Source organism: Microcaecilia unicolor, chromosome 3 (assembly GCF_901765095.1).
Source record: "Microcaecilia unicolor chromosome 3, aMicUni1.1, whole genome shotgun sequence".
Classification (NCBI taxonomy): Eukaryota; Metazoa; Chordata; class Amphibia; order Gymnophiona; family Siphonopidae; genus Microcaecilia; species Microcaecilia unicolor.
In genome coordinates, this window is record NC_044033.1 from 65,432,363 (window position 1) to 65,445,813 (window position 13,451).

The 13,451-nt window shown below is 43.4% G+C and overlaps 1 protein-coding gene across 2 annotated transcripts in view; it reads right to left on the reverse strand.

The window, feature by feature from the left end:
- Window positions 1–321: 321 nt before the first annotated feature.
- The window catches only part of LYPLAL1 (lysophospholipase like 1), a 55,854-nt gene continuing 42,724 nt past the window's right edge, over window positions 322–13,451 (reverse strand). Inside the window, exons 4-6 of one of the 2 annotated variants that reach the window (XM_030196021.1) lie at window positions 2,888–3,003; window positions 594–861; window positions 322–420 (exon numbers count right to left, since the gene is read on the reverse strand). In XM_030196021.1, the coding sequence (XP_030051881.1) occupies window positions 625–861; window positions 2,888–3,003 (353 nt within the window). In that variant the 3' untranslated portion in view covers window positions 322–420; window positions 594–624. Of the gene's footprint in view, window positions 421–540; window positions 862–2,887; window positions 3,004–13,451 lie in introns of those variants that run through there. The other variant, XM_030196020.1, reaches the window with a different exon arrangement.

The following is a 13,451-nucleotide window of genomic DNA, read 5'->3' on the forward strand; positions in this document are numbered from 1 at the left end:
TGCACTAGCAGCAGGGGCCGTTTTTCCCCACACACCAGGGCCCTTTTTACCTCAGCGGGTAAAAAAGCCCCAAGACACACATGGCCATGAGACGGGGAGCCCTTACCGTCACCCATGCTAACCCGGCAGTAACTGGGCAGCACGCAAGCCATTTCCATGGGTTTTCTTTTTCCCCCGGAAACAGCGCATGCACGGGATGCATTGGGCTGGTGGTAGTCCCTGAAGAGTGAGTGATAAGCCCACGTTGGGCTTACCGCCGCTCTGTAAAAGGGCCCTTAAGTGCTTTGAAAATAAGCCCAATAACCTCTAAAATCTGCATAGCTGGGAAAAGAATAAACAAATTTCAAAATAGAATTTTATTATGCTAAAAAACAAAACAAAACATGGCAATAATGGCAAATGCTTGCAATGATATTAGTCCTGGGGAACTAAGGAACTGAGTTCGATTCCCACTTCAGGCACAGGCAGTTCCTTGTGACTCTGGGCAAGTCACTTACCCCTCCATTGCCCCAGGTACAAATAAGTACCTGTATACAATATGTAAGCCGCATTGAGCCTGCCATGAGTGGGAAAGCGCGGGGTACAAATGTAACATTAAAAAAAAAATGAACAAAAGTAACATTCTTAGTTTCTAGGTGCTGTTGCTTCTTCAGGTAGTTTCTTTAAAATCCAGGACCTCAGGTTTTCCAGTTCTGTCTTGCTTAGTTCATGATAAAGATTAGGAAAGCTGTGAAATGTTGTTGGGACTCCCAAAGACAGTAAAGCTGAGTTGGTCTCTTTGCCCCAGGAATGAAAAACGAGCTGATCTAGAGCTCCATGGCACTGAAACAGTTCAGGAAGTGAGCTATTTTCCTTAATTATCTGGTGATAAAAAAAAATATATAAGCAATTCAACAAAAACCACTGTCGCCTCAGCTTCTAATCTTAGGGTCGTCTTGATTTCTCTCTCTTTCTCTGCACATATACAACAGACTGCTAAAATCCATTACTTCTTTCTCTGTATTAACACCAAATTTCATCCTTTCCTTTCTGAGCACACTATGAAAGCCCTTATCCATACTCTATCATCACCCCCATGTAGACCAATGGTTCCTGGAGGCACCCAAACCAGTCAGCTTTTCAATATATCCTCAATGAATATTTATGAGATAGATTTGCATGCAGTGGAGGAAGTGCATGCAAATCTCTCTGATGAATATGTGGGTATGCTGAAAACGTGACTGGCTGGGGTGCCTCCAGGACCAGGTTTGGGAACCTCTGAACAACACTCATAGGAGCCAACTTTTCAAAATGATTGGGGGTGCTGATTTTTTTTTTTTACAGGTGGTGCATTCCCCCCTCTGTCCCCTCCCTCTCCCCTGTCCCCCCTCCCTCCCTCTCCCCCTCCCCTGTCCCCCGTCCCTCATCCCCCCTCCCTCTGAGTTCCAGGGTCGTCCCCCTGCCCCCTCTGAGTTCCAGGGTCATGCTCCCTCCCGCCAAGTTCCAGGGTCCCTCCGAGTTCCAAGGCCTCCCCCTCCTCCCTCCCTCTCGAGTTCCAAGGACCCCTCCTCCCTCCCTTCGAGTTCCAGGCCCCCTCCCTCCAAATTTTAAAAGTCATCTTACCTCATCGGGGTTACGGCAGCAGCGGTGAAAAGCGTGCAGGCTCGGCGCTTAGTTCAGTCTTCCCTTCTCTCTCTCTCACCTCTGAGAGAGAGAGAGAAGGGAAGACTGAACTAAGTGCCAAGCCTGCACACTTTTCACAGCTGCTGCCGCCACTGTAACTCCGATGAGGTAAGATGACTTTTAAAATTCGGAGGGAAGGGGCCTGGAACTCGAAGGGAGGGAGGGACGAAAGGAACTTCCGGTGGGTGAAATATTGGGGGTGCTTGAGCACCAACAGCACCCATGGAGTTGGCACCTATGCCTGAACTATTGCAAGCTGCTCCTCACAGGTCTCCCACTGAACCATCTCTCTCTCCTTCTGTCTATTCAAATGTCTGCTACAAGACCTATCTTCCACTGCTACAGTCACATAACACCTCTTCTCCAGTCACTTCATTGGCTCCCTCTCTGTTTCTACATACAGATCTAACTTCTTTAACTGACCTACAAGTATATTAATCCTGCTGCTCCTCGATATCTCTTTTTTCTCCCCCCAGTCCTTATTAAGAAAACCGTTTATTGGGTAAGTCACTTATCTGTGCCTTCTTTTCCACCAATTCCAAAGTCCCTTCCTTCCATCTTGTTGCACCAAACAGTGGGGCCCTTTTACTAAGCCACTTAGGCGCATACGCGAGTCCTACACGCATCAATTTTGAACTACCACCCGGCTACCACAACGCCCAGGCAGTAATTTCAGTTTTTATGTGTGTCCACTAGGTATGCCGGAAAATTTCTGGCGTGCGGCGCTAACAGCGCGGTAATCAAAATTGTGCGCATGTATATCATTACTGCCCGGTTAACACGTGAGACTTTATCACTACGTCAATGGGTGGCGGTAAGGTCTCAGGCCCAAAATAGACATGCGCCAATTTTTATTTTGCTGCACATCCATTTCCAACCCCCCAAAAAGAGGCCTTTTTTGCAGGTGCACTGAAAAATGGACCTGCGCTCATCCAATACACGCATCTATTTCAGCACAGGCCATATTTCGGCGCACCTTAGTAAAAGGACCCTAGTATGTCTGAAAAGGTTGAGTCAGCATATCTTGCTCTGTCTGGCCCTATTCAAATCAAGGCTAAAAAGCCCACTTTTTTGAGGCTGGTACACCCCAGGAAAGGCTTGAGAAGAACTGTATTAGGCATAGAACTAATGACAAACAATGGCACTGTAAATACCAGTAAATATGAATTTTCTTTAAAAAAAATATTCTATATAAAAAAGTTTTGGAGACATGTTTGATACTTACTTGGTAAACAACAGATCCCTTGTTAAGAAAACTAGAAAGAGCAAATACTCCTGCTACATCTTGATGATACTTGTAAGCTAAATGCATTGCCATGGCTCCTCCCATTGAAAATCCACCTGAAATTTAAAAAACACACATACACACAAAATATAAACTAATTCAGTGATATCAGTAAAATACGTGGAGGGGCATAATCGAATGGGGACGACCATCTCTAGGGACATTCTGGCGAAGGGGCGGGGAAATCCGTATTATCAAAACAAGATGGACGTCCATCTTTCTTTTCGATAATACGGTTGTGGACGCCCAAATCTCAACATTTAGGTCGACCTTACAGATGGTCATGCCCGGTCCTCCTCACATGCCAGGACACCAACCAGGCACCCTAGGGGACACTGCAGTGGACTTCACAAATTGCTCCCAGGTGCATAGCTCCCTTATCTTCAGTGCTGAGCTCCCCAAACCCCCTCCCCACAACTGTACACCACTACCACAGCCCTTAGGGATGAAGGGGGGCACCTACATGTGGGTTCAGTGGGTTTCAGGTGGGTTTTCGAGGGCTCACATTTACCACCAGAAGTGTAACTGGTGGGAGGGAGATGAGCCTGGGTCCGCCTGCCTGAAATGCACTGCACCCACTAAAAACTGCTCCAGGGACCTGCTTAACGCTGTGATGGAGCTGGGTATGACATTTGAGGCTGGCATAGAGGTTGAAAAAAAATGTTTTTAAATTTTTTTTTAGGGTGGGATGGGGTTGGTGACCACTAGGGGAGTAAGGGGAGGTCATCCCCGATTCCCTCCGGTGGTCATCTGCTCAATTCGGGTACCTTTTCGAGGCTTGGTCATGAAAATAAAAGAGACCAAGTAAAGTCGACCAAATACTCATGAAAGACGCCCTTCTTTTTTCCATTATCAGCTGAGGACGCCCATCTGTTAACCACGCCCCTGTCCCGCCTTCGGTACATTGTCGACACGCCCCGTGAACTTTGGTCGTCCCCACGACGGAAAGCAGTTGAGGACACAAAAATCGGCTTTCGATTATGCCGATTTGGGCGACCTCGGGAGAAGGACGCCCATCTCCCGATATGTGTCGGAAGATGGGCGCCCTTCCCTTTGAAAATAAGCTAGATACTGATAATATTCAGTGGCAATCAGAAATTCAAATGTTACTCTCTCTCTCTCTCTATATATATATATATACACTCTGCAATCCACTTAAGTGCAAGGGTCTGGGACCAAAGAAATACATGCAGTTAACTGGCGTGTGCACTTAACCGTTGTGACACAAAAGCTTGACATCTGATAAACATATGTACAGTACTGTTTATTATACGTACAGTATACAGTCTCCGTTAACTGACGTTATACAGTCTCCGTTAACTGACGTTAGGCTTACTTAAAGTAATCAGTCATAGTCCTCTGTACACTCTTGTGTCTGTGAGTTCCATAGACTATGTCTGCCAGACGGTAAAAACTGTCATAGCACTGACATCCAGTGGCCTCCAGATAGGCCCGCACGGCGTTGAGACTCTCCAGCGCTCTTGCAAAAGTGACAGGAAGTTGTTGAATTTCGTCAGCATGTGTCTCGCTGCTAATTTCATCATCTGTTTCATCATCAGCCGTTGCCTGTGTGTAGGCATATATCTTGACATCAGTACTGTCGTCAGTTGTTTGTGCATCGTAATCAACAGCTACATAGTGATGAAACTCCTCTTCAGTAACACAGGCTGGGATGTCAATAGCCTGTTCATCTGACCCGTTTGCAACAGCTGCATCTATTTCGTCCCTCTCCACATCCCTAACAAAGCTTGCCCGCTTGTAGCAGTTCACAATGGTTGCTTGTGAAACATGATTCCAGGCTTCTTTCTGCATATGTAGGGAATCCAACAGTGATAGATTACGAGCCAGTTCAACAGCAAGTTTATTCTTGCCAGTCTGGTCATCCATAACGCTCATCAGACGACGTAGCACAAGAGCCCGATAATGTTGTTTGAAATTGGCTATTATGCCCTGATCCATAGGTTGGATCAGAGAGGTAGTGTTTGGTGACAGGAAGACCACCTTGACGTTAGACAGCCTGACATCATCACTGTGTGCAGCACAATTATCACAAAGCAATAAAATCTGACGCTTTTGTGCCCGCATTCTAGTGTCTAACTTCTTTAGCTACTGCTTCCAAATTTCCCGTCATCCATGAATTTGCGTTTATTTTTATTTATTGCATTTGTAGTAGTAGTATCCCACATTTTCCCACCTAGTTGCAGGCTCAATGTGGCTTACAGAATCCTGTTATGGCTTTGTCATTCCAGGATGTCAGATACAAGTAGTGATGTGAAAATATTAAATAAGGGAGATAAGAGAAGATTTAGGCGAATAGGTATAGAAAGTAGACTTTCATAACTGACACAGGAAGTCGCTTAACATTCTTGAAGCAATAGGGCTGTTTGCTCTTTCCAATGATGAGGGGTTCCAACTTCTCATTCCCATCCATATTGCAGCAAAGGAGTATCATCAGTCGGTCCTTCAACGTTTTACTTCCTGTAGTTTCGGCTTGTTTGAATGCAAGTGTTCCATCAGGAATCGCTCGCCAGTAGAGACCGTTTTTGTCAGCATTGAAAATGTTACAAGGTGCAAACTCGTTCAAGATGGTAGGAAGAAGTGAAACAACCCAATTTTCAGCACCAAAGTCATCAGCGTCTTGTTTTTCACCATGCTGTTTCTTGAATTTTATGTTGTTCCTCTCCTTCCATCTTTCCAACCATCCAACAGTGGCTTTGAATTCAGTTAGTCCAAGACTTTCAGCTAGCTGATTAGCTTTATCCATAAGTAGTGGACCACTGACAGGAAACTGTTTTCTCCTGACTTGAGAAAACCACCGAAGAAGAGCATCTTCTATTTCCTCAGATTTTCTAATTTTTTTAAGAACTTCTATTCGTTCAGCCAGTGTTAAAGTCTTACAGTTGCGAAGATGGCCGCTGACTGAGACAGATGTGTTTTAGAGCTCCTCCAGATTTTACTGTTACTCTCCAATTACCTTGTAATGCCGAAGAGAAGGGGCAGAGCTGCTGCTACTGCAGCCCAGCAGCAAAGACCTTTGATATCTTCTGGCTTGATTGAATCTTATCTGCAACGAGCTCAGGTTTCAACAGCAGCGTCAGTGAGCGGTTCGCTGGAACAGCCCAGGATAGGAGACCAGGAGCTGAACCTTGAACTGGAAGTTTCTTTGAGCCCCATGCAAGGGCCCCATCTCCCCAGCCTGTGAGAAGTAGTTCTCCGGTGGCGGCGTCCTTAGCCCTGAATACCGAAGTGTTACAGGGTGGAACTGGACGGGAGGCAGTGTTAGCCTTAACGGAGAACGTGGGAGATTTGTCAGCTTCTTCCCTGTTATCTCACACTGCCGGAAAAACACAGGAGGAGTTGCGAGGGACATTGGAAGGTGAGAAACATGTTTCACAGGAAGAGAGTGAGAGCATTGCATTTGCTAAACTTTTTCAGAAACCAGATGAAATGACATTGGACAATCTATGGCAGTTGATTGCAGAAATGGGGAAGTTTTTGTGCCCCCAGATGAGGAAAATAAGAAATGAAGTTGTGATATTAGATGGGAAGGTAACAGAAATTGAGAATGAGGTGAAAATAGTTAAAGCAGATTTGGCTAAACAGAAAAAGGATGTTTTAGAGTTGAAATCACAGCAAACAACAATGCTTAAAGACTTGGTCAATTTAAGGAGAAAATCAGAAATGCTGGAAAATACTTCAAAATCTAATAATCTGTGTTTTATAAATTTTCCGCGACAACCACTTATCTCCCCTCGGGAGATGCTAAAAAATTACCTTAGAGAAATTCTAGAGATAGAAGATAAAGATATGCCACCCTTTTCACAGGTTTTTTATATACCTGTGAAGGGTTTGGATCCTTTACAAAGGAATAATATTCAGAATGCGCAACCATTGGGTGTTTCAGCCTTTCTTGAAATGTCGGATTCAGAACAGATAACACCAACTACTATGTTGGCCACTGTAGCGTTACCTTCTGACAAGATCTGGATTTTAAAGAAGTTTTTTCAGAATAAAGAAAAAACCTTTCGTGGTTTGCAAACTCATGTTTTTCCAGATCTAGCGAGGGAAACGCAAAGGCGACGACAAAAGTTTTTACAGATGAGACAGGCGACACTTCAACTTGGCGCAACTTTTTACCTTAAATATCCTTGTAAATGTTTAATCTCCTATCAAGCCGTGAAATATGTTTATTTTGATCCTGACCAACTGTCATCTTTTTTAACATCTAAGAGAGCTCCTAGTTAAGTAAAGTTGAATAGAAACTCGTCTGCATCTCAAAATTTGATTTATAAAGTTTATTACCTGTTTTCTCCTATTTAGGAATCTTGGACTCCTGTTGTGGACTTTAAATGAAGCTATAATATTTAATTTGTGTTATGAATAATATCTTTAGATTTAATTGTAATAGTGGATTTTTCTTTACAAGTTTATACTTGTTTACTATGTATAAAAACGATAAATAAAATATAAAAAAAAGTCTTACAGTTGCGCGACGACGACAACCCCAGTGCTCATTGCTCCAAAAATTAAAATTGCATGATTAATTGCGCACACATTTTATCGCATAAAGCAGTCCTCTCATATTTCCTCCTGTACAGTGCAATATATAGACAGCAGATGTAAGTTCTCAAAATGGGCTTATTTCAATTATTAAACTACAAATAAAATAATTTATCTTACCTTTCTTGTCTGGTGGGTTTATCTTTTATCTTGTTCACTTTCTCTGGTTCTACTTTTTTGTGCTCTGTTTCCTGGCTCTACTGTCTTAATCACTATTACTTTTTTTTTTTTTTCTCTTCCTGCCCTATATCCATCTTTCACACTCAATTTTCTTCCATTTTTCTTCTTCCTGTTCATATATATCTAGTTTTCATCTCTTCCCTTTCATGGACACCTTCTCCTACCATCTTTCTTCTCTCCCCTTCCCCTCATGGGCACCATGTTCTCCCATCTTCCTCCCCTTCATGGGCATCATTTCTTTTCCTCTCCTCTCCTCCACTCCCTTGGCTCCATCTCCTCCCCTCCCTTGGCTCCATCTCCTCCCCTCCCTGGGCACCATCTCCTCTCCTCTCCTTCATGGGCACTATCTCATCCTTTCTGTCTTCCCTATCCTTCTCTCCATGGATACCATCTCCTCCCATCTCTCTTCTCTCCCCTTCCCCTTTTCTCCATAGGCACCATGTCCTCCCATCTTCCTCCCCTCTCCTCTATGGGCATCATCTTCCTCCCCACTGCAGGCACCATCTCTCTCCTCTCTTCCCCATCTCCCTTTTTGTTTTTTTCCCATTTCTTATATCCAAGATATCTCACTAATGCTGCTTCTACTTGCCTCCTCAACCTTGTATTTAACGTGGGAGGGAGGAGGGGGTCCACCACTAATTGCTCCTGCTCTTCATTCCTGGCTGGTGTCCTCAGCATGCTCTTCCTCTCTCAGGGTGCCATCCTGTGAGCCCTCAGCTGCTACCGACTCACTGTCCTGCCTGCGGGTTCCAGGTTGTCCATCGGACTCCGTGTCCTCGCTTGCATAGGGAAAGTATAGGAAATGTATCTGTTGCACTAGCAAATCTGGCAGTCTGCTGCAGCCTTCCTGAAAGTACCCCTCCATGTGCACTTCTAGACCACAGCTGATGAGGAATGGTATTGTCATGCAACCCAAAGATGTATGCTTCTAAATCCAACACTGCAGGAGCCAAGGGGTATGGTGCACTGTGCACCTCAGAGGCCAGGGTGCCAGACAGCCAGGTGGGTACAGAAGGACGGATTGTGTAAGTGGTGTGGAGGGCATAATGAGAGGCCTAGAAAGCAGGAATAGACACTGGTTGGTAATGAGCCTAGGTGGAGGGTGGGGGAAGCAGCCATCTAAACATGAGAGGTACAGGGGTTCCCCACCTGGCAAGCTGAGTGGCCCCAGACCTGCCTACTAACCTGTACTCCCTGTTGAATTGTTGGGACATGGCCTCTGATAACCAGCCTTTCAGCAAATACTCTTGTGTGCCTTCTTACCCCCTCCCCCACCTACCTGAGAACCTGTACTACACATGGGAGTGTTATCAGTGAGGGCCCCCACACTATCCCTGCTTGAGGAACAGGGTGCAAAACAGAAAGAACAGCCAGCACAGCTTTGTTCTCCCAAACTTACCTGACTTCCCAGCCTGTGCTGAGGTGTCCTGGCTTCCCAGACCAGGGATGCCCTCCTGGGGAAGGAGCCTGTGCACCATGTGCTCCCTAGGGGTGAAGTTCACAATGATCATACCTGGCGGGTCGGCCCCAGCCTTGCGCCTCATAAACCTCTTCAGCTGCCTCCATTTCCTCTTGCAGTCCTCCACCTCCCTATTTGTGTGGTAGACTACATTAAGATGGTTGCATATTGCGACCTATTCTTTTTCCTTGGTCTAAGCGCATATTGTTTGCCCCTTAGGAGAAAAGAGATTGGTATGGTGTGCCGTATCTCATGCTCCTTGTGGGATGTCTGATCTTTTTCCAACAACACTGCCTATATTCATGATCTCCGTATTTCTCATACTCAACATCATCTTGCATTAACTGAGACTTGGCTTTCTCCTGAAAGCTCTACTTCAGTTGCTGCTCTCTGTTATGAACACTCATTTTCCCAATTCTCTCAGCTTACAACCTTAGGGTCATCTTTGACTCATTTTCTCTACTCATACCCAACACATTGACAAATCCTCCTGTTTATTCTCTGTAACCACAATCTGTCCTTTTCTAAACAAACCATTATGTCCTTTATCCACAGCATTATCACCTTTCACTTACGCAACTGTTCCTCTCTCTGAACCATTTCTCTTTACTTAAACCTGTTCAAAACTTTACTTACTCCTCCTTTTCTCAAATCACTTCTTTGGCTCCTTCACCATTTTCACATACAGCTCAAAGTTCTTACTGACACACAAGTTCATTCATTCTGCAGCTCCTTATTACCTTTTCTCTCATCTCTCCTTACACCCTCCATGGGAACTTGCTCATCAGGTATGTCACTCTTATCTGTGGCATTCTCAATTACCAACTCCAGACTCCATTCTTTCTATTTTGCTGCACTATACAGAGGCAATGTATCATGCTCCCTTCACTGGAAGTACTGAAATTCAGCTTAAAAACCCCATCTTCTTGAGACTGTTTTAAAATCTAAACTCATAAAAATGAAACCCTCTAGCAAGGACTCTCTCTTATATACACTACACTGCAAACCTCTAGTAGCACTATAATACAATAGCAGTAGTAATAGGCAGACCACATTGAGTGCAGAGAAAGCCTCCCAACAATGATTTGGTGGGGAGGAATTTGAATTGGCTTCCTTTCTCAACACGCCAGTTCCTTGTAAATATACCTGACAAGAGCATGAGTGCGTCCCCCAAAATCATACAACCATTTTTACTGATAAAGTTAAAAAAATGTGTGTTCCAAAAGCTCCAATTCCTTTACCTTTTCAGGGGAAAATGAAGCTTTCTACCTGCAATGGTGACTAAAATTGTAATTACCCAAATTCCCTTTATCATCGGTGGTACAAATTGGTTACATTCTGGAAGCCAACAGCACAAAGAAGAATGGAAAGTATGCATGGAACGGCAGTGAACAGCCCTAAATGAAAGCACTAGGGGATAACCTGCACAAAGTAGCAGTTACAATCCTAATCTCCTTTGGGCAAACTAGATGGGGCCATTTTGGTTTTTAACTGCTGTCAAATACCATGTTACACTCAAACAGTTGCTATATATTTTCTTAAATGTTCAACACAAGGTGTTATCTTTATAGCTGGGTACTTATGACAGAATTTATCTTACATTCTGTTAAAAAAATGTGCATTGAAAATTCATTACTACTTTTTAAATAGTTTAATCTAAATTTTGCACCCAGTTAGTCACAACTTGGCAAGCCAATATACAATTAGTCACTGGCAATCCTTTACAATGCAGTCACCTTCCGTGTAAAGGAATATTAGGTAATGCTACATTCATGTGGCTCATGCTAGTTAAAAAAAAAAAAAAGTTAGCTCTTTGAATTCAGTTTTCCATTGAAAAGCCTGCAATTTATCACTCAATACCACAAAGGTCTCTAGGTAGATACCATAACTCTGTACAGATAATGATTTCAATGGGTATTTATAGCTGGTAGCAAACTATTATGATTCAAAGATATTTCAATGTAAGAATGGTTTGACATAATACATAAAACACATGTTGAATTAAGGGAGTTACGCTTTTTTTTTCTTTAGGTTTATTTCTAGTATTCTTGTATAGGAATAGCACATTTATTCCTTGGCAAATGGATTAAAATGTTAAATTCCAACGACTCATTATTTTCTTCTGTTTCCTGCTTCACGATTTCATAATGTCTTTACAAGGTTAAAGGCAATGTCCTTGCAGTAGCCAACCACATTCTCTTCTTACAAAACTAGTGACATAAATTAATCTGTAGCCAGATCTCTCTTGGCAAAGCAGCGGGACATCTTTTCAGCTAACAACTAAAATGGCACAATTTTACAGAGAAAAAGTGTCTACCTTCTCCACATGTATTAAATCTGTGTAATTCTTTTTTTCATTTAAATTTAACATAGCATTTCCCAAACTGTTTCTTTGGAATCTACCTAAGTTGAATGACTAGATATTGTGTGCCACAAAGCAAAATCATGGCAAATACAGCCAACAACACACTGATTAGTGCTCAACACTGCCTAACAGGAGATACAGGGTCAATTCTCAATTTAGGCTTCTTCAGCCAAAGTGCTAAAGCAGTAGCCTCACAGCTGTTTTTTGCATGGCAACAAAGGACAATAGTAAAGAGTTTGTTTCAAGAAAAGGGGAATTACCAGGGGTGTGCCTGTAAGGATCTGTCCTTGGTCCAGTTCTTGCCAATATTTTTGAATGTGACATTGCAGTAAGGCGGCCAGAGAATGTTTCCTTTTTTTGAAGATATAACAAAATCTACAACAGGGTAGACATGAGGAAGGATTGATTTAGCAAAGCTTGAGGAAGGATAGTTTGGCAGCTAAGACTTAATGCTATAAATTTACAGGGTCACACATTTGTGCTAGAAAATAAAAGTGAGCAATGCAATATAAGGAGTAAAGTTTTTTTCTTCTGTGCATGAAAGAATAGTCGAATCTGAGGGTGAGTATATCAGAGTATCTTGGGGGCAGGGCTTAGTCTCTCTGCTACCATGTCCTTCAACAGCAGATCAATTTTGGAACGTTTTAATAATTTATTTGTGTAATCTTTAACCACCCTTGTTCCAGATCATGGAATTAGCTTGTATTACTATGCACACATCCAACTGGTGAACTATATGGCTCCTTTGTCTGCTGATCTGTCAAAATTAAATACATATTTAGATGTCATTGCAGACTGGCTTATTAAACATAAGCTGATATTGAACCCGTTAATCACATATGGCCCTTTTACTAAGCTGTGTAAGCGTCTACGCACGCGCCTAAATGGAGTTACCGCCTGACTACCGCGTGGCTCTTGTGGGTTTCATTTTTGGCGCGCATCCGATACGCGTGTCTGAAAAATATTTTTCATTTTCGGGCGTGTGTAACGGATGCGTGCCAAGTGGCATTTGGTGTGCATAGGTCATTACCACCCAGTTACTGCGTGAGTCTTTACCACTAGGTTAATGGCTGGCGGTAAGATCTCAGACCCAAAATGGACATGTGGCAATTTTCATTTTGCCACATGTTCATTTTCGGCAAAAAAGGCCTTTACAGGCGTGCTAAAAAAAATGGATTGGTGCACGCCCAAAACCCACGCCTACACTACCGCAAGGCATTTTTCAGCACACTTTTGTAAAAGGACCCCATAGCCTCACATTGCAACTCTTACCCCCCAGATCGATGGCTTACCTATTCCACTTTAGAATACTTAGAAGATCCCATCAGCAAGGAAAGAACTGTTAATAGTAGTACTAATGCAGAATTCAATAAAGCGCAAGAAACAATACATCAGTTTACACATAGTGCTACTGAACAACTTCTAATAAATCATTTTTTTCCGGCACCTACCCTCTGAGATATGGAGGGGCATTTTTGAAAGGGACGTCCAAGTTGCGATTTGGACACCCTTGCAAAACGGCAAAATCCAGGGGCGGGGAAACCTTTATTTTCGAAACAAGATGGACATCCATCTTTCGTTTCAACAATACCATCAGGGATGTCTAAATCCTTAAATGTCCTTAGACAAGGATGTTTCTGACTTTCGGCTATTTTCGAAACCAAAGACGTCCATGTCAAAAATGGCCAAATGCAAGCCATTTGGTCGTGGAAGGAGCCAGCATTTGTAGTGCACTGGACCCCCTGACATGCCAGGACACCAACCGGGCACACTAGGGGGCACTGCAGTGGACTTCACAAATTGCTCCCAGGAACATAGCTCCCTTACCTTGTGTGCTGAGCCCCCCCCAAAACCCAATACTCACAACTGTACACCACTACCATAACCCTTACGGGTGAAGGAGTCACCTATATATGGGTACAGTGGGTTTGTGGTGTGTT